The following is a 19,424-nucleotide window of genomic DNA, read 5'->3' as shown; positions in this document are numbered from 1 at the left end:
AAAGTTGAAGTTAGTAGTTCAACCAATGTAATCAGGGGAGGATCTTCTGACTGGGAAGAAATCACATATGGGGTTCTCTAAGGCTGAATCTTAGGTCCACTGTCATTTCTTATATATGCAAATGACCTTCCCTGTCTATAATGCAACAAGCAGAATTAGTTCTTTTTGCGGAATTAGTTCTTTTTGCAGATGACACTAGTATTGCAATCAATCCACGCATACATACAGCAACAGAAGAAACGGTAAAAAATGTTCTCAAAAGTCTCATTGATTGGTTTTCTGCCAATGGCATTACTCTCAATTTGAAAAAGACGTGACACATTATGTTCTGTATATCTAGAGGTACTACACCTATTACGCCTATTACAGTGGTAAGAGCTAGGAGATAATAAATAGAGTGGAAACTTCAAAAAGTTTAGGTGTCCAAACTGATGTGAATTTAAACTAGAAAAAGTACATTTTGGAACTCCTAGAACAACTGAGTTTAGCCACGGTCATTGCAAATCTTGGGGAGAACAAATCAGTAAGTTGACATATACCGCCAATTTTCATTCAATAATATCTTGTGGAAGAATGTTGTGGTGCAACTCATCTTTAAGAAAGAAAGTCTTCATTGCTCAAAATATGTACTGCAAGATTAATGTGAGGTGCTCACCCACAATCATCTTGTAGACATCTGTTGGAGGAGTTTAGGATTTTCACTATGCTTCACAGTATGTTTATTTCCTCATGAATTTTGTTGTAAATAATCTGCTGTAGTTCAAAAGGAAAAATGAGGTACATAATTACAATACCAGAAGAAAAACAGAACATTAACACAAAAAGGGGTGTACAATGCTGCAATTAAAGCTTTGATGACTCACTCAGTGATATAAAATGTCTGGCAGACAGCAAAGTAAAATTTGAAAACAAACTAAGAAAGTTTCTCCTTCATAACTCCTTCTGTTCCATAGATAATTTCTATTATTGTTATGTGTAAAGTGTTAAAGTGTGTTGGTTAGGAATTACTAACTCACATCTGTATATATAAGAACAATGAAAAAAGAACTTATAAAAGTTCAGCATGTAGCCATGTCAACAAATTAAGTTGTGATGTGAATATAAAATGACTCATTCCACATCATTACAATTTGTTATAGAAATGATCTGTAGAACATGGGAGTAACTAAAAAAACTAAAAACTAAACTGTATTTTGGTATATTACCATCATAGCCTCCAATTGCATAAATACGGTTATCAAGGACAACGGCACCAAAATTACTTCTTGCATAATGCATTGGACATATTTCACTCCAGCCCAGTGATTTTTCTGGATCCAGCATTTCAGCTGTAAAGGAAATAAGTGGAATCTAAAATCTGAAATTTTTATTGAAATGTATTAGCTGTCATTTAATTTGCGATGTAAGAGGTAACTTGACATACTGAACATTTTTGAGTTTATTAACTTATCATAAAAAGGGAAATTATGGGAAGGAAACAGTAAGCAAAAATGAAGTAAGGTAATCAGCCACTGGAAGGTGACATATGTAACAATACAGATACGTCATTCCGCTCAAGAGCTGCCTCTGCTATTCCAGTTCAAGTACACACTCATATACATGCAACAACACAGTCAACCAATCTTGCTCACCCACGAGCTCAACAAAATCATTATGCTGATTTTGTAAATACAAGTTTCAAATGGGATTAAAAATTTGTTAGTCATAACATGTAAGGAGGAAAATATAATAATATTAATAAAAGTTTAGTGAAATAGGCTTGTCAGCAGCCTGATGTTTCAGGTTTGCTATATTTTAAGGCCTTCACTAATAGAGTTAAGAAGAGAGGAAATGGCTCAAAATTAAAGGAACCTTATTTTACTTCTTTTGAAAAGAAATTTCATGTAGTAAGGAAAGTCTGCGTAGAATGTAAATAATTTAGAAGTAATGGAGATCACTCACCAAATAGCAGAAGTGTTGAATTACTGATAGGCACACAGAACAGAGAAAGAAAACTTGCTAGCAGAGACCGAGGACAGAAGGATTATGGGAATGAAGGGTGCGTCACAAAGATATCTCCCATCTATGTTGTTCAGAAAAGCTGTGCGGGAGGGAAGGATCCAGATGGCCCGAGTTTTGAAGCAGCCATTGAATTCAAGTGTGTTGTGCTGAGCAGCATGTCATGCCAATGAGTTGTCAACTTTGTTCATGACCACAATTAGGCAGTGGTCATTCGTTATGATGGACAGCTGGTTGATTGTCATGTTGACATAAAAAGCAGCTGTGCAGTGATTGCACAGACTTGGTATATAACATAGCTGTTTTCACAGGAGTTGCTGCCTCTGATGGGAATGGATAAGCATGTAACACAACTGGAGCAGGAAGTGCTGGGTGGAAGAATCAGGCAGGTCTAGCATCTGAATCTTCCACAGGGATATGATTCCCAAGGGAAGGGGATGAGACTGTGAATGGCACGGGGATAGACCAGGATGTTGTGTGGGTGAGGTATGTGTTTGTACTTTACCTTGTCAAAGGATATATAATGAAAGCTAGCAAGTTTTCTTTCTTTCTATCAGTCTGTCTGTTGATGACTCTATGCTTCTGCTACTTGATGATTGATCTCCCTTACTCATGAATTATTTATGTTTTGCCAGAACTTTCCTCACTATGTATCGAGAAGTAACAGCTGGTAGGAATATGTAATGGGATGATTTCCTAGGAGACAGTCCCTATTACTGGACACAGAATCTGTAATTTTTTTAAATATTCATATGCTTGTGGTACTGGGGAAACTTGCAAGAGACAGCCTATTAGAAGTAAAAAGTTCATTCAATCACACTTCATGTTCTCTAGAACCCATTATGAAGCAAAGGCTTCATGGTCACATTGTACATTAACTGGGAGCAATTACAGGTGCAATTATGTAAAGTATCCAAACAACCAGTTACAGTTCATTCTAATCTAGTCACATCAGTAGATATGGGAATTACTTCTAGATTGCCTTGTTACTATGTTTCTCACAAGGGAATGATCTAGCCTGACATATTAAAATTTTTTATATTGGAAGAATACAGCAAAAGAAAGACACTGTCAAAATTTTAGTTTTTAAGATGCATGCGTTGTTGTTGTTGTCTTCAGTCCTGAGACTGGTTTGATGCAGCTCTCCACGCTACTCTATCCTGTGCAAGCTTCTTCATCTCCCAGTACTTTTTCTGCAACCTACATTTTTCTGAATCTGCTTAGTGTATTCATCTCTTGGTCTCCCTCTACGATTTTTACCATCCACGCTGCCCTCCAATGCTAAATTTGTGATCCCTTGATGCCTCAGAACATGTCCTACCAACCAGTCCCTTCTTCTTGTCAAGTTGTGCCACAAACTCCTCTTCTCCCCAATTCTATTCAATACCTCCTCATTAGTTATGTGATCTACCCATCAAATCTTCAGCATTCTTCTGTAGCACCACATTTCGAAAGCTTCTATTCTCTTCTTGTCCAAACTATTTATCGTCCACGTTTCACTTCCATACATGGCTACACTCCATACAAATACTTTCAGAAACCACTTCCTGACACTTAAATCTATACCCGATGTTAACAAATTTCTCTTCTTCAGAAACACATTCCTTGCCATTGATAGTCTACGTTTTATATCCTCTCTACTTCGACCATCATCAGTTATTTTGCTCCCCAAATAGCAAAACTCCTTTACTACTTTAAGTGTCTAGTTTCCTAATCTAACTCCCTCAGCATCACCTGACTTAATTCGACTACATTCCATTATCCTCATTTTTCTTTTGTTGATGTTCATCTTATATCCTCCTTTCAAGACACTGTCCATTCCGTTCAACTGCTCTTCCAAGTCCTTTGCTGTCTCTGACAGAATTACAATGTCATCGGCAAACCTCAACGTATTTATTTCTTCTCCATGGACTTTAATACCTACTCCGAATTTTTCTTTTGTTTCCTTTACTGCTTGCTCAATATTCAGATTGAATAACACCGGGGACAGGCTACAACCCTGTCTCACTCCCTTCCCAACCACTGCTTCCCTTTCATGTCCCTCAACTCTTATAACTGCCATCTGGTTTCTGTACAAATTGTAAATAGCCTTTCGCTCCCTGTATTTTACCCCTGCCATCTTTAGAATTTGAAGGAGAGTACTCCAGTCAACATTGTCGAAAGCTTTCTCTAAGTCTACAAATGCTAGAAACGTAGGTTTGCCTTTCCTTAATCTTTCTTCTAAGATAAGCCTCATGTGTTGCAACATTTCTGCAGAATCCAAACTGATCTTCGCCGAGGTCAGCTTCTACCAGTTTTTCCATTTGTCTGTAAAGAATTCGCGTTAGTATTTTGCAGCTGTGACTTATTAAACTGATAGTTCGGTAATGCTCACATCTGTCAACACCTGCTTTCTTTGGGATTAGAATTATTATATTCTTCTTGAAGTCTGAGGGTATTTTGCCTGCCTCAGACATCTTGCTCACCAGATGGTAGAGTTTTGTCAGGACTGGCTCTCCCAAGACCGTCAGTAGTTCTAATGGAATGTTGCCTACTCCCGAGGTCTTGTTTCGACTCAGGTCTTTCAGTGCTGTGTCAAACTCTTCACACAGTATCGTATCTCCCATTTCATCTTCATTTACATCCTCTTCCATTTCCATAATATTGTCCTCAAGTACATCACCCTTGTATAGACCCTCTATATACTCCTTCCACCTTTCTGCTTTCCCTTCTTTGCTTAGAACTGTGTTTCCATCTGAGCTCTTGATATTCATACAAGTGACTCTCTTTTCTCCAAAGGTCTCTTTAATTTTCCTGTAGGCAGTATCTATCTTACCCCTAGTGAGATAAGCCTCTACATCCTTACATTTGTCCTCTAGCCATCCCTGCTTAGCTACTTTGTACTTCCTATCAATCTCATTTTTGAGACGTTTGTATTTCCTTTTGCCTGCTTCATTTACTGCGTTTTTATATTTTCTCCTTTCATCAATTAAATTCAATATTTCTTCTGTTACCCAAGGATTTCTACTAGCCCTCGTCTTTTTACCTACTTGATCCTCTGCTGCCTTCACTACTTCATCCCTCAGAGCTACCCATTCTTCTTCTACTGTATTTCTTTCCCCCATTCCTGTCAATTGTTCCCTTATGCTCTCCCTGAAACTCTGTACAACCTCTGGTTTAGTCAGTTTATCCAGGTCCCATCCCCTTAACTTCCCACCTTTTTGCAGTTTATTCAGTTTTAATCTACAGTTCATAACTAATAGATTGTGGTCAGAGTCCACATCTGTCCCTGGAAATGTCTTACAATTTAAAACTTGGTTCCTAAATCTCTGTCTTACCATTATATAATCTATCTGATACCTTCTAGTAAATCCAGGATTCTTCCATGTATACAACCTTCTTTTATGATTCTTGAACCAAGTGTTAGCTATGATTAATTTATGCTCTGTGCAAAATTCTACCAGACGGCTTCCTCTTTCATTTCTCTCCTCCAATCCATATTCACCCACTATGTTTTCTTCTCTCCCTCTTCCTACTCTCGTATTCCAGTCACCCATGACTATTAAATTATTGTCTCCCTTCACCACCTGAATAATTTCTTTTATCTCATCACACATTTCATCAATTTCTTCATCATCTGCAGAGCTAGTTGGCATATAAACGTGTACTACTGTAGTAGGCATGGGCTTCGTGTCTATCTTGGCCACAATAATGCTTTCACTATGCAGTTGGTAGTAGCTTGACCCGCACTCCTATGTTTTTATTCATTATTAAACCTACTCCTGCATTACCCCTATTTGATTTTGTATTTATAGCCCTGTATTCACCTGACCAAAAGTCTTGTTCCTCCTGCCACCGAACTTCACTAATTCCCACTATATCTAACTTCAACCTATCCATTTCCCTTTACAAATTTTCTAACCTACCTGCCTGATTAAGGGATCTGACATTCCACACTCTGATCCATAGAACGCCAGTTTTCTTTCTCCTGATAACGATGTCCTCTTGAGTAGTTCCCGCCCGGAGATCCGAATGGGGGACTATTTTACCTCCGGAATATTTTACCCAAGAGGACGCCATCATCATTTAACCATATGGTAAAGCTGCATGCGAGTATTTAAAAAAATGTTGAATATTAGGAAATTCATAGCTCACCAGGGTGCTGGAGAATTGCACACCCCTACCAGAACTGTAGCAGACTGTCCATGCACAAGATGGAGGCACATATCCTCGGTTGGTGACCAATCAGTAAACAGATGACACAAGTTGGTACAATCACAATTTGTAAAGTGAATTTCAGTTTTCATTGATAGTTTCACTAAAACAATTGCGTGCATTTACTGTTCACTCAAATTTCCAACTCATTTAATATCCATAATAATTCCCAGTTGCCTTTTCAGTACCATAAGTAAGTATAAGTGGGGATAAAACTGAATTAATATTCACTGTGTTTAATGCTTAAACCAATTTTGCTATGTAAAATCAGACCATGTACTGTAAATGGAAGAAAGACTTATAAAAGTAATAAAGTGCAAAAATGAAACTTGCAAAAATTTGAAAGAAAAGCTATCCAAAAGAATTACTCTATAGGATGGCCACAAAGTCCCATTACCCCCATTAATGACCAACATAAACCCAAATAAATAACAAGCACAATAGCTGTTAAGACAAGTTTTCTTGAGATATGAACTATGCAAAGCTCCTCATGAGAGGCAATGCACCATTACTGATGGAGATCTATATGACTGGGCCCTCTGGATTGCAACTGAGATGAATAATGAAGATTTCAAGTCTTCTTGAATCTGGTTAAGTAGATTCAAGAAATCATTCAGCATAGGAAGTCGCAAAACAATTAAGTTTACTTCAAGTAAAAGTATAGAGCAGACACCATCAAAGCACAGCTGACATGAAGATGAGGCTTGCCATTAACCCACATCTGCTGCTTCTAATGCCGATCAGTCAGGTTTCATGAAAAAACTGTGAGCAGACTGCACTTTATCATTTTGAGGCAAGAGAGGACAGAGACTGTTGTGCAATGGATTAATGCTATGACACATTCATACACAACAATGACAATGGTACGTATGAGCGAATTAGTGTTTCCACAGCTTTATATCTGTCTTCCGGGACCTAGAACCAAACATTAAAAAACTGGACTGTTTAGTAGCTAAAATCTTATAATCAGCCAATCAAAATCTGCAAAAATGGGAAAGAATAATTTTTTAAACAACCAAAAATCCAGGATGGACTGTAACAGTATTATGAAAAGGAATGTTGCTACTCAACATATAGAGGAGATGCTGAGTCGCAGATAGGCACTACAAAATGACTCTCACAATTAAACCTTTCGGCCATTAAGGCCTTTATCAACAATAGACGAACCCCCCCCCCCCCCCCCCCCCCCCCAACACACACACATGCAAATGCAGCTCACACACAAGACTGCAGTCTCAAGCAACTGACTGCAGTTGTTGTGTGTGTGAGTTGTGTTTACATTTGTGTGTGTGTGTGTGTGTGTGTGTGTGTGTGTATCTGTCATCTATTGTTGATGAAGGCCTTAATGGATGATAGCTTTAATTGTAAGAGACTGTTTTGCTGTGGCTATCTGCGACTCAGCATCTCTGCTATATGGTGAGTAGCAACTTTCCTTTTCATAACATTGTTACAAAGAATAATTTTTAACATTTCAATTCAAATAGTTTCAACTAATTGTAGAAATTAATTCATTGCTTTAGTTGGACTCTTGACCTGGACATAGCTATACTTCTGTCTTTAAGGAGTGAGGCAAATAGACTGTTGATAAGATGCAGGTTTGACCTGGAATGGCCAATATGACTCTTAATAAAGAAATTTTCTCACTGTGGGAGGTATTTGTAAGGAAATTGTTGGACAGTAGAATTTCTGATAGCTCCATGGCATTTGAGGTGTATCAGGAGAACAAAATTCTTAGATTTCAGTCATCTGTGCGTTATCAGTTCGCACTGGCACATTTTACAGATTGCTGTAAGTGTGCACAGTATGCAGCACAATAAGCAGAGCAATGGCCAGGACCATTTCTTACTCCACCTCAATTCTGTCTAAATAAAACTAGTAATTACTGTGATGTACCTGAAAGCATTAATTTTTCCTTCCTCAGGTGTGTCTGGTGTAAGGAAAATGTTTGTTTGCACTATTCAAATGACACTTTGTTTTACTGCGATGACTATGGGAAATAAAGAAGGAAGTGTTTTATTGTTACTAAAATATACAATGTTCAAAAATTATCATAGTAACAATGCTACAGGGATTGTTATAAAATGATCAATGCAGAAGAAATATTTCATTTCAATAAATTAAAGTCATGTTTCCTCTGCTTGTCATCTTTGTAAGAATTACATAAGTAGCAATTTAAATGATTAATGGAAAATCTCATATAAAGATGTGAAACAAATACTAACAAAGAGATAGAGGGGCTGGCCAGTACTTACCTCAGCTCAGTACAGCCGATAGATACACATAAAACAGAACCGAAAATTTACATTCCTAGCTTTCGGAACAAATGTTCCTTCATCAGGGAGGAGAGAGGGGAAAGAAAGGGAAGAAGGGAAAGGAGATTCAGTTACTCACAACCCAGGCTATGAAGCAACAGGGAAAGGAAAATAGAGAGGGTAGCAAGGATGGAGGCATGGTTGTCAGAGGGAAGCCAAAGATATTCTACTGTAAGTACTGTGCCAGCTTCAAACCAAAGAGGATGCATACAGAAGTAAAGAGGTATATAGTATAAAGATAAACACAACAATGTAGGATGAAAAGATGCGTGAATGGCTAAAGAGGAAAGGGAAAGAGGAGAAGACTGAAGAGTAAATGGGAGTGAGGTTGTTTAACGTAGGTTCAGTCCAGGGGGATGGCGGGATGAAAGGATGTGTTGGAGTGCAAGTTCCCATCTCCGCAGTTCAGAGGGACTGGTGTTGGGTGGGAGAAGCCAAATGGCACATACGGTGTAGCAGGTTCCTAGGTCCCTAGAATTATGCTGGAGGGCATGCTCCGCTACTGGGTATTGGGCATCTCCTAGGCGGACAGTTCATCTGTGTCCGTTCATGCGCTCAGCCAGTTTAGTTGTTGTCATGCCGATGTAAAAGGCTGTGCAGTGCAGGCATGTCAGTTGATAAATGACATGTGTAGTTTCACATGTGGCCTTGCCTTGAATTGTGTATGTTTTAGCAGTAGCGGGACTGGAGTAGGTGGTTGTGGGGGGATGCATGGGGCAGGTTTTGCAGCGGGGTCGGTTACAGGGGTAGGAACTGCTGGGTGGAGAAGGTAGTCTGGGAATATTGTAGGGTTTAACAAGGATGTTACGGAGGTTAGGGGGGGCGACGAAAGGCAACTCTGGGTGGTGTGGGGAGAATTTTGTCAAGGGATGATCTCATTTCAGGGGTTGACTTGAGAAAGTCATATCCCTGGCGGAGTAATTTGTTGATGTTTTCGAGGCCAGGATAATATTGGGTGACAAGGGGGATGCTTCTGTGTGGTCTGGGGGTAGGAACATTGTTGTTGGACGGGGAGGAATGTATTGCTCGGGAGATCTGTTTGTGGACAAGGTCTGCAGGATAGTTGCGGGAGAGGAAAGCACTGGTCAGGTTATTGGTGTAATTGTTGAGGGATTCATCACTGGAGCAGATGCGTTTGCCACGAATACCTAGGCTGTAGGGAAGGGAGCATTTGATGTGGAATGGATGGCAGCTATCAAAGTGAAGGTACTGTTGTTTGTTTGTGGGTTTGATATGGACAGAGGTGTGGATGTGAGCTTCAACAAGATGAAGGTTGGGGCTTTGAAGCCTGCTACAATGGGACGGCCAGGATGGTTCTCTTTGTGGATTTTGGGTAATAGGTAGAAGGTAGGGGTACGTGGCTCAGGTGGAATGAGTAAGTCTATGGAAGCCGTTGTGAGGCCTTGTGAGGGACCTTGGATTTTTAGGATTTTTTGCAGCTCAGTCTGGATGGAGGGAATGGGATCCTGGGTAACAGCTTTGTAGGTTGAGGTGTCGGAGGGTTGACGCAGTCCTTCTGCCACATACTCCACATGGTCAAGTACGACAGTTGTGGAGCCTTTATCTGCCGGGAGGATGACAATAGAGCGGTCTATTTTCAGCTCCTTAATGGCACGGGATTCAGCTGGGTTGATGTTGTGGGTTGTCGGGATGTTCTTCAAGAAGGACTGGGAGGCAACACTGGATGTGAGGAATTCCTGAAATGTCTGCAAGGGATGGTTTTGGGGGAGGGGAGGAGGATCCCTTTGGGAAGGCAGTCGGAACTGTTCTAGACAGGGTTCAACACTGGGTCTAGTATTTGGGGGCTGTGTTTGGGTAGTGAAGTGATATTTCCAGTTGAGGTTCCGGGTGAATGAGAGGAGATCTTTAACCAGGGCAGTGTGGTTGAATTTAGGCGTGGAGCTAAAGGTTAAGCCTTTTGATAGAACAGATGTCTCTGGAGGAGAGAGGGATCTGGATGAGAGGTTTAGGACTGAATTGGGACTAGTGATATGTGGCATTTGACTGTGGTTATAGTTGAGATTTGGTCTGTGTGGGGTATGTGCTGGGATGGGGAGATTGAGTAGGGTGGCTAGGCTAGGTTTGTTGGCTATGAGGGGGGTTTGTTGAAGGTTCTGTTGTGGTTGGTGTTTGTGAGGGATAGGGAGAGGGACCCCACTTCTTAGGTGTTGCACTAGCAATGTGGATAGTTTTTTCAGGTGGTGTGTGGCATGGAACTCAAGTTTGCAGCTGGCTTCTAGGATAATGTTCCTGAGTGTGTTCTCCAAGCAAGGGTTTGAGAGGTGAAGGACTTTGAAGAGAGATAGGAGCTGTTGGGAGTGGTGGTTACATGAAGTAGTGTAGAGATTCAGGACAAGTTGGGTAAGGGCTAAGGATTGAAGGTTCTGGAAGTCCAAGAGAGACTGGTGGAAGGAGGAATTGCACCTGGAGATGGGAACTTTTAAGGTAAGCCCTTTAGGGATAATTCCAAAGGTTAAGCAGGACCGGAGGAAAAGTATGTGGGATTGCAGTTTGACTACGGTGAATGCATGTTTCCGGAATGAATGTAAATATTGTGGTATAGGATTAGGGTACATAGTGGGTAACTGGTGGGTAGGGAAATTAAATAACTAAAGTTGAAATAGTAATCATAGGAAGGAATAAAATGGGGAGGGAAGGACAAGAAAGAAAGAAATTGTGTTAGTAATGTTCAATACCAAAGGAAGACCACTAAATAAGAAAAATACGGAAAAAGTTGACCAGACCAAACAAGTATGTCCAGATCAGGGGAAAAGAACACACGTTGCTCAAAAACAGGTTCCGGCGAGTGGGGAAAAAAGATCGCGAGTGCCGCAAAAAAGATCGTGGGTGGCGCAGAAATGTCCCAAAAAATTTTCTTGTGGCAGAGAAAGATAGCCAATGGCACAAAAATATCGCCAGCAACAAGAAATCGACGGAAATGGATGATACTGGTAGGTGTGGAAGAGAGTGTTGGCAGTGATTGTTGGCTGGGAAACAGCGAATAACGAACGTTAAAACTATGGAATGTTGAATAAATAAATCAATAAATAAAAAAGAGAAGAGGACTATAAACGGTACAAGATAATAGGAGGAAGATGAAACTAGCACAGTTGGTGACGAAAATATTTATTTATGTATATATAAAGCACTGAAGAAGAGAAAGTGTTAAGATGACAGACGTAAGTGATAGCTAACAAAAGGGACAAAACAATGAAGGACGTGGACCATATAGGTGATCTAAATGATTAATGGAAAATCTCATATAAAGATCCTAAAAATCCTAAAAATCCAAGGTCCCTCACAAGGCCTCACAACGGCTTCCATAGACTTACTCATTCCACCTGAGCCACGTACCCCTACCATCTACCTATTACCCAAAATCCACAAAGAGAACCATCCTGGCCGTCCCATTGTAGCAGGCTTCAAAGCCCCAACCGAACGTATCTCAGCTCTGGTAGACCAGCACCTCCAACCTATCACCCGCAGCCTCCCATCCTACATCAAAGACACAAACCACTTCCTAGAACGCCTCAAATCCATTCCCACTCCTCTCCCACCTGAAACCTTTCTTGTCACCATAGATGCTACATCCCTTTACACAAACATCCCACATACCCATGGTCTCTCTGCCCTTGAGCACTACCTCTCCCAACGCCCACCCGAAGATCTTCCAAAATCCTCGTTCCTTATCACACTTACCAACTTCATCCTCACCCATAACTACTTCACTTTTGAAGGCCAGACCTACAAACAAATCAGGGGAACGGCCATGGGAACCAGGATGGCTCCGTCCTATGCCAACCTCTTCATGGGCCACATGGAGGAGGCTTTCCTGAAGACCCAACAGCTGCTTCCCCTGGCCTGGTATAGGTTTATAGATGACATCTTTGTGGTCTGGACTCATGGTGAAGAAACACTCCTTAATTTCCTCCATAAACTCAACTCCTTTTCGAATCTGAATTTCACCTGGTCCTCCTCCAAAACCCAAGCCACCGTCCTGGATGTTGACCTTCATCTTGTTGAAGCTCACATCCACACCTCTGTTCATATCAAACCCACAAACAAACAACAGTACCTTCACTTTGATAGCTGCTATCCATTCCACATCAAACGCTCCCTTCCCTACAGCCTAGGTATTCGTGGCAAACGCATCTGCTCCAGTGATGAATCCCTCAACAATTACACCAATAACCTGACCAGTGCTTTCCTCTCCCGCAACTATCCTGCAGACCTTGTCCACAAACAGATCTCCCGAGCAATACATTCCTCCCCGTCCAACAACAATGTTCCTACCCCCAGACCACACAGAAGCATCCCCCTTGTCACCCAATATTATCCTGGCCTCGAAAACATCAACAAATTACTCCGCCAGGGATATGACTTTCTCAAGTCAACCCCTGAAATGAGATCATCCCTTGACAAAATTCTCCCCACACCACCCAGAGTTGCCTTTCGTCGCCCCCCTAACCTCCGTAACATCCTTGTTAAACCCTACAATATTCCCAGACTACCTTCTCCACCCAGCAGTTCCTACCCCTGTAACCGACCCCGCTGCAAAACCTGCCCCATGCATCCCCCCACAACCACCTACTCCAGTCCCGCTACTGGTAAAACATACACAATTCAAGGCAGGGCCACGTGTGAAACTACACATGTCATTTATCAACTGACATGCCTGCACTGCACAGCCTTTTACATCGGCATGACAACAACTAAACTGGCTGAGCGCATGAACGGACACAGATGAACTGTCCGCCTAGGAGATGCCCAATACCCAGTAGCGGAGCATGCCCTCCAGCATAATTCTAGGGACCTAGGAACCTGCTACACCGTATGTGCCATTTGGCTTCTCCCACCCAACACCAGTCCCTCTGAACTGCGGAGATGGGAACTTGCACTCCAACACATCCTTTCATCCCGCCATCCCCCTGGACTGAACCTACGTTAAACAACCTCACTCCCATTTACTCTTCAGTCTTCTCCTCTTTCCCTTTCCTCTTTAGCCATTCACGCATCTTTTCATCCTACATTGTTGTGTTTATCTTTATACTATATACCTCTTTACTTCTGTATGCATCCTCTTTGGTTTGAAGCTGGCACAGTACTTACAGTAGAATATCTTTGGCTTCCCTCTGACAACCATGCCTCCATCCTTGCTACCCTCTCTATTTTCCTTTCCCTGTTGCTTCATAGCCTGGGTTGTGAGTAACTGAATCTCCTTTCCCTTCTTCCCTTTCTTTCCCCTCTCTCCTCCCTGATGAAGGAACATTTGTTCCGAAAGCTAGGAATGTAAATTTTCGGTTCTGTTTTATGTGTATCTATCGGCTGTACTGAGCTGAGGTAAGTACTGACCAGCCCCTCTATCTCTTTGTTAGTATAAGTAGCAATTTAGCTGTCAATACAAACTGCATCTTCTTTAAAACAATAATCATAGATGACATTTCTTGTATTGTTTAAGAGCTTCAAATTTGCTTATATCACTCCAGATAATAGCATTAAGCGGTGCTATGCTCTCTTGTCACAGCTGATCATGAGCTAGGCAGAAAGGGCTGTACAAACCTCTGTAATAAGTAGCTTTTGTGCGACAAAAATGAGTAAATTCAACAGTTTTTTAAAAAAAGACTTGCAGTGTGTTTTAGCAGTTGAAATTTTGACACTGCATTTCTTTTGCTGTATTCTTCCTGCATAAAAAATTTAGTGGTGGGTTTTGACATATCAGATTGGACCATTCCCATGTTAGAGAAAAGCAGATACTTTTTTTAAAAAATGTCACTGCTCATTCTATTATTCTAATCACCTATTGTTTTTAAAACTGTGAATATTTTTATTTATTTATTTATTTATTTATTTCTTACACCATGGATCCAACTGTGACAATTTCACATGGATGTAGTGTGTGTCAATTTTTACATTGTCAATGACAAGTACTTGTACACTATGTTTACAGGTAAAGAATATAAAGTTACTTAACCACTACAATGATCCATAACACAATATAATGGAATGAGAATCCTTAGACCTACAGATTACAGGTATAAAACAAAGTAAATTAAACCTGAAAAGGTCATACAACCCAGACTGTTAAATATAAGCAGTTAACACTAAAAGAGTTACATATGTGACAAGAATGTTCAGCTTAATGTTCAATTTATATGATAATACATCTTATTTTAAGGCCGTTTCTCACTGTGTTTCATAAACTCTTCCAAACTGTAAAATGACATGGCTAAAAGAAATTGCCTCAGAAGCTCTTTAAATGTAGAATTGTTGGCAATTTCACATTTGATTTCTGGAGGAAGAGCATTAAATATCTTTATACCAGAGGACTGTACACCCTTCTGCACAATCTTCAAATTTTTACCTTCAGTGTGGAAATCATGTTTCCTCCTTGTGTTATACTGATGGTATTCACTGTTACATTTGTATAAATCAGTGTTTTTACTTATGAAACACATAAGTGAGTATATATATTGAGAAGTAGTTGTAAGAATTCCCAGATTCCGGAATAGGCTTCTGCAGCTGCATCTAGGATCTACACCAGACATCACTCTTACAACACGCTTCTGAGCAATGAATATTTTCTTTGCAAGAGGTTGATTTCCCCAGAAAATAATTCCATATGCCATCAAAGAATGGAAGTAACCATAGTATGCAGCTTTTTTAATGCTTAAGTTTGCACTGACAGAGATGATTCGCATTGCAAAAACTGTATAACTTTACACAGAATACTATCAGTTGCCTAAACACTGCAAAAGACTTAATGTGAAAACTTGTGATACCTGGAAGTTACATCTGTCAGTCCAAATATTCTGACAAAACTGCATAAAATGGCATAGTACCAAGCTTTGATGCTTATATGGAGGTGGGTGTGGCAACTTTAAATGTGGAGCCATCCCCTTGTGCCATTTGATGACACTTCGTCCTGAGGTGGATCAGTGTTTCCAAGAGCTGAATAGGTCTCCTTGCCTCACATGAATTATTTTAGCCATTCACTGGAAGGTGCCTGATGCTACTTGCCTTGCATATATACGTCGACCTGGCAGTCAGTAGTTTTACTCCAGATAATGACGGTGGAGACAACTGTTGAATGCTCAAGGATTTTATTAAAAATGACATGGGTTGAAAACAAACTTTTGTACAGCTTTCTGAGGTGACTCTAGAAGCATTATATTAGTATCTTACATGATATTTCCTTTACAGATACACCACATTTTTTTAGAATCCTAAAAAGGAATCAATACAGAGTTCACATGTTTGTCCTGTTTCATATTATTTGTTGGTATTATCCCTGAGATATTCAAACGGTGTGACATACCCAAAAAACTCATCACTTTTCTTTCCATTTGCTATTTACTTTTAAAGTGAGCTGCTATTCATTATGACAAGTGGAAACTTTGTCCACATCATCCTGCATTTTCTTGCAATTGTCCAAGGAAGGTATTATGCTGTACACAAAAGCAACATCAGAAAACAATCTGATACTGCTGCTGACCCTATCTGATAACTTGTTTATGTACACTGAGACCACTGAACATTCAATTATACTTCTGTGGGGCATGTGTGATTTTTTTGGACAGTCTGCATATAGTTTGTTACTAGCCAAAGGCTTAGTGGGCGCTCACATATCTGTGAAGATACTTTGTATGATTGTATCACAGTTGCTAGTTGACGATGTGACACATTGTCTAAAAACTTTCAGAAATCTAGGATCATGATACAATCCATTCACTCCTCTTTAAAGAAATACTCTTTTTAAATAGATGAAGCAAATATACAAACTGTTTGAAACTTCCTCCTCCTCCTCCTCCTCATCATCATCATCACCAGGATTTCCGTCCAGCGAGCAGGGTAGAAACTTTGTGAATGACATGCCTCCATTGGTTTCTGTCCTGGTATAGCTTTTCCCTCTCCACTACATCCCATGTTACTCCTCTACTCTCTTGAAACTCCCTGTCAGATTAAAACTGTGAGTGGGATAGGGACTCGAACCCAGGACCTTTGCCTTTCATAGGAAAGTGCTCTACTGACCGAGCAACCCAAGCACAACTCACTATCCAAACCTCATAGCTTTACTTCTGCCATTACATTATCTCCTACCTTTGAAACTTCACAGAAGTTGTCCTACACAACTTGGGGGACTAGCACTCCTGGAAGAAAGAATACTGTGGAGACTTAGCTTAGGCACAGCCTGGGGAATGTGTCCAGAGTTGTGGCTGGGTAGTTCAGTTGGTAGAGCACTTGCCTGCAAAAGGCAAAGATCCTCAGTTCAAATCTTAGTCTAGCACACAATTTTAATCTGCCAGGAATTTCCGTATCAGCCCGCACTGTGCTGCAGAGTGAAAAATTCATTCTACATACCTTTTAGTTTTAAAGGAAAGAAGAGAAGGCTGTGACAAGTCAGAGGTTTGAGTTAGTATTCAGGATGAGTCTGGAAGCTAATGTGCCACTTTTCTTTGTGACATGATTACACATCACAGATCAGTCAGACAGGATGGAGAGAAGGTGGGGGGATCCTTAGTTTTTGAATGGTGGATAGCTCAATTGTGTCTGTGCTCTTGGAGGATTAGGACGAGTTCTTCCATGAACCCTTATGTTGTGGTCGTGTTGAATTTATGATGGAGAAAACTTTAGAGCAACATTAAGCTATGAAGTTTTGTGTGAAGCTCAAAACGATGCCACTGGAAACTTTTTCAATGTTTGAGGAAGCTTTCAGGGATGATTGTCTTTCAAAATTTCAATTGAACAGATGGCACAAGATGTTTAGAGAATGTTGGTAGAAGGTCACTGATGAGGTCTGTGCAGGACACCCATCAAAATTGTGAACGGGTGACCATATGACTCGTGTGTGCCAGGTACTGAATTCAGACCATTGAATGAGTGTGTGCTTGACATCAGAATTACCAGACTTGATGGAAATGGGTGTTCATGAGATTGTATTGGAAGACTTGGCCAAGCAGAGGATTTGTGCATTGTGGAAACTGCACCATAATAAGGTGCCAGCTCACACTGTCTTTGTTGTCATGACCTACTTGACCTGTATCAGTGTGACAACAATGCCACAGCCACCCTTCAGTCCCGACCTGGCACTGGTGGACTTTCTTTGTTTCCTTAGTTGATAACGGGCCTCAAAGGAAAGTATCTCAAGTCAGTGGACAATGTGGAAACTATTCCAATGGATTTCCTGAAGAACATCCAGAAATCTTACGATGCATGGAAATCTTGCTGTCAGAAATGTATTGATGCAGAAGGATCATACTTCTGAGAATATTATGTTGTTGAACCTGTAAGTGATGCATTACTTTCAGGACAAACCCTGTGCGAGGAGCACTTAGGTGACACAGTCAGTAAGTAGTATGTTGCCTGTGAAAGGAGATGTTTGGCCTCTCCTGGTTCACAGATTTGAGTTGTCACAACTAGTTATTCAGTTATGATGGAACTTTTTCAACAACTCTTTTACATTTACATAAAAATTAAAAATCAATGATTTTTGGAAACACCACAGTATTGCAGTGAACACACTACTTGGTAAAATGTGGTTTCACTTGTTTCTCTGTCACTGATGTTGTAGGGCTTCAAGAGTAAGATTTAATACTTTTACATATTTCTGTCAGAAGCACCCTGAAGGAAAATATTAGCCAGCCATTCTATCTTTTTGCAGTTTTACAAAAAAGTAGTCTTAATAACCCATAAGCTACTTCCATTTCTCACTTGATTACCTGACTCAAGCCTATGCCAGCCACTGAAGCCACCAAGAGCATACAGACATCCTTTGTTTGCAATGAGCTTCAATCCAGAGCGGGAGACACCCAATTCCTGGATGAATGTCCATGAATCAGTTTCTGGATCATAAATTTCTACGCTGTCAAGCACTTCTGTCCCATTGAAGCCTCCTGCTACATATATCTACAAAAGAAAAAGAAATTAATATGGCATGTCACTTTTGAAGTGTGACTATGAAATTCAGTTATGAGAAAATATTTCCCTGACTATGTATGAAAAGAATGATAGTAACTCCAACTGGTCACCAGGTAGACATCTTTTGCACCAGCAGCTCTCCACACACTAAATATGCTGACAGGATAAGGTAAAGCTTCATAAAATGTTTTTACTACAGCCCTTCTGAACTGATGTGCAATTACTGCAAACACGATTTTTAACGAAACACTGATACCATGCAAAAGCAGATGCAAGTGCAAACAAATGGTTGTGATCACTATAAGGTATGATGAACAAGGGAAATCAAGTACACAAAAAGAAATCAGTGCTGCTGGTCACTTCTTTATTTGATTCACAATGAAGTATTACACCAATGATGAGTAACATGAACTAATACCCTGAAGCACCACAGAAACTGGTATAGGCACTCATATTAAAATACAGAGATACGTGTAAACAGGCTGCAGTCAACAATGCCTATATAAAACAAGTGTCTGGTGCAGTTGTTAGATCAGTTACTGCTGCTACAATGGCAGGTTATCAAGATTTAAGTGGATTTGAACATGGTGTTATAGTCAGTGCACAAGCGCTGGGACACAGTATCTCCAAGGTAGTGATGAAGTGGGGATTTTCCCATATGACCTTTTCATGAGTGTACTGTGAATATCAGGAATCCAGTAAAACATCAAATCTTGATATCCCTGCTGCTCGAAAAAGATCCTGCAAGAACAGGACCAATGACGAATGAAGAGAATTGTTCAAAGTGACAAAAGTGCAACCCTTTCACAAATTGCTGCTAAATTCAATGCTGGACCATCAACAAGTGTCAGCGTGCAAACCATTCAATGAAACATCATTGGTATGGGCTTTCGGAGCTGAAGGCCCACTGTGTACCCTTGATGACTGCATGACACAAATCTTTACACCTTGCTTGGGCCTATCAACACTGACATTGGACTGTTGATGACTGGAAACATGTATATA

General features: G+C 40.4%; 1 protein-coding gene across 1 annotated transcript in view; it reads right to left on the bottom strand.

Annotated features, from left to right (window-relative positions):
* The window catches only part of LOC126146627 (kelch-like protein 10), a 139,226-nt gene that overhangs the window by 11,916 nt on the left and 107,886 nt on the right, over positions 1-19,424 (bottom strand). Inside the window, exons 5-6 of the mRNA XM_049915637.1 lie at positions 18,221-18,407; positions 1,206-1,328 (exon numbers count right to left, since the gene is read on the bottom strand). Of these exons, the coding sequence (XP_049771594.1) occupies positions 1,206-1,328; positions 18,221-18,407 (310 nt within the window). The remainder of the gene's footprint in view (positions 1-1,205; positions 1,329-18,220; positions 18,408-19,424) is intronic.

This window comes from Schistocerca cancellata, chromosome 1, assembly GCF_023864275.1.
Source record: "Schistocerca cancellata isolate TAMUIC-IGC-003103 chromosome 1, iqSchCanc2.1, whole genome shotgun sequence".
In the NCBI taxonomy this organism is placed as follows: Eukaryota; Metazoa; Arthropoda; class Insecta; order Orthoptera; family Acrididae; genus Schistocerca; species Schistocerca cancellata.
The sequence above is the reverse complement of the archived record's forward strand: the minus strand, read 5'-3'. Positions and strand labels throughout refer to the sequence as shown.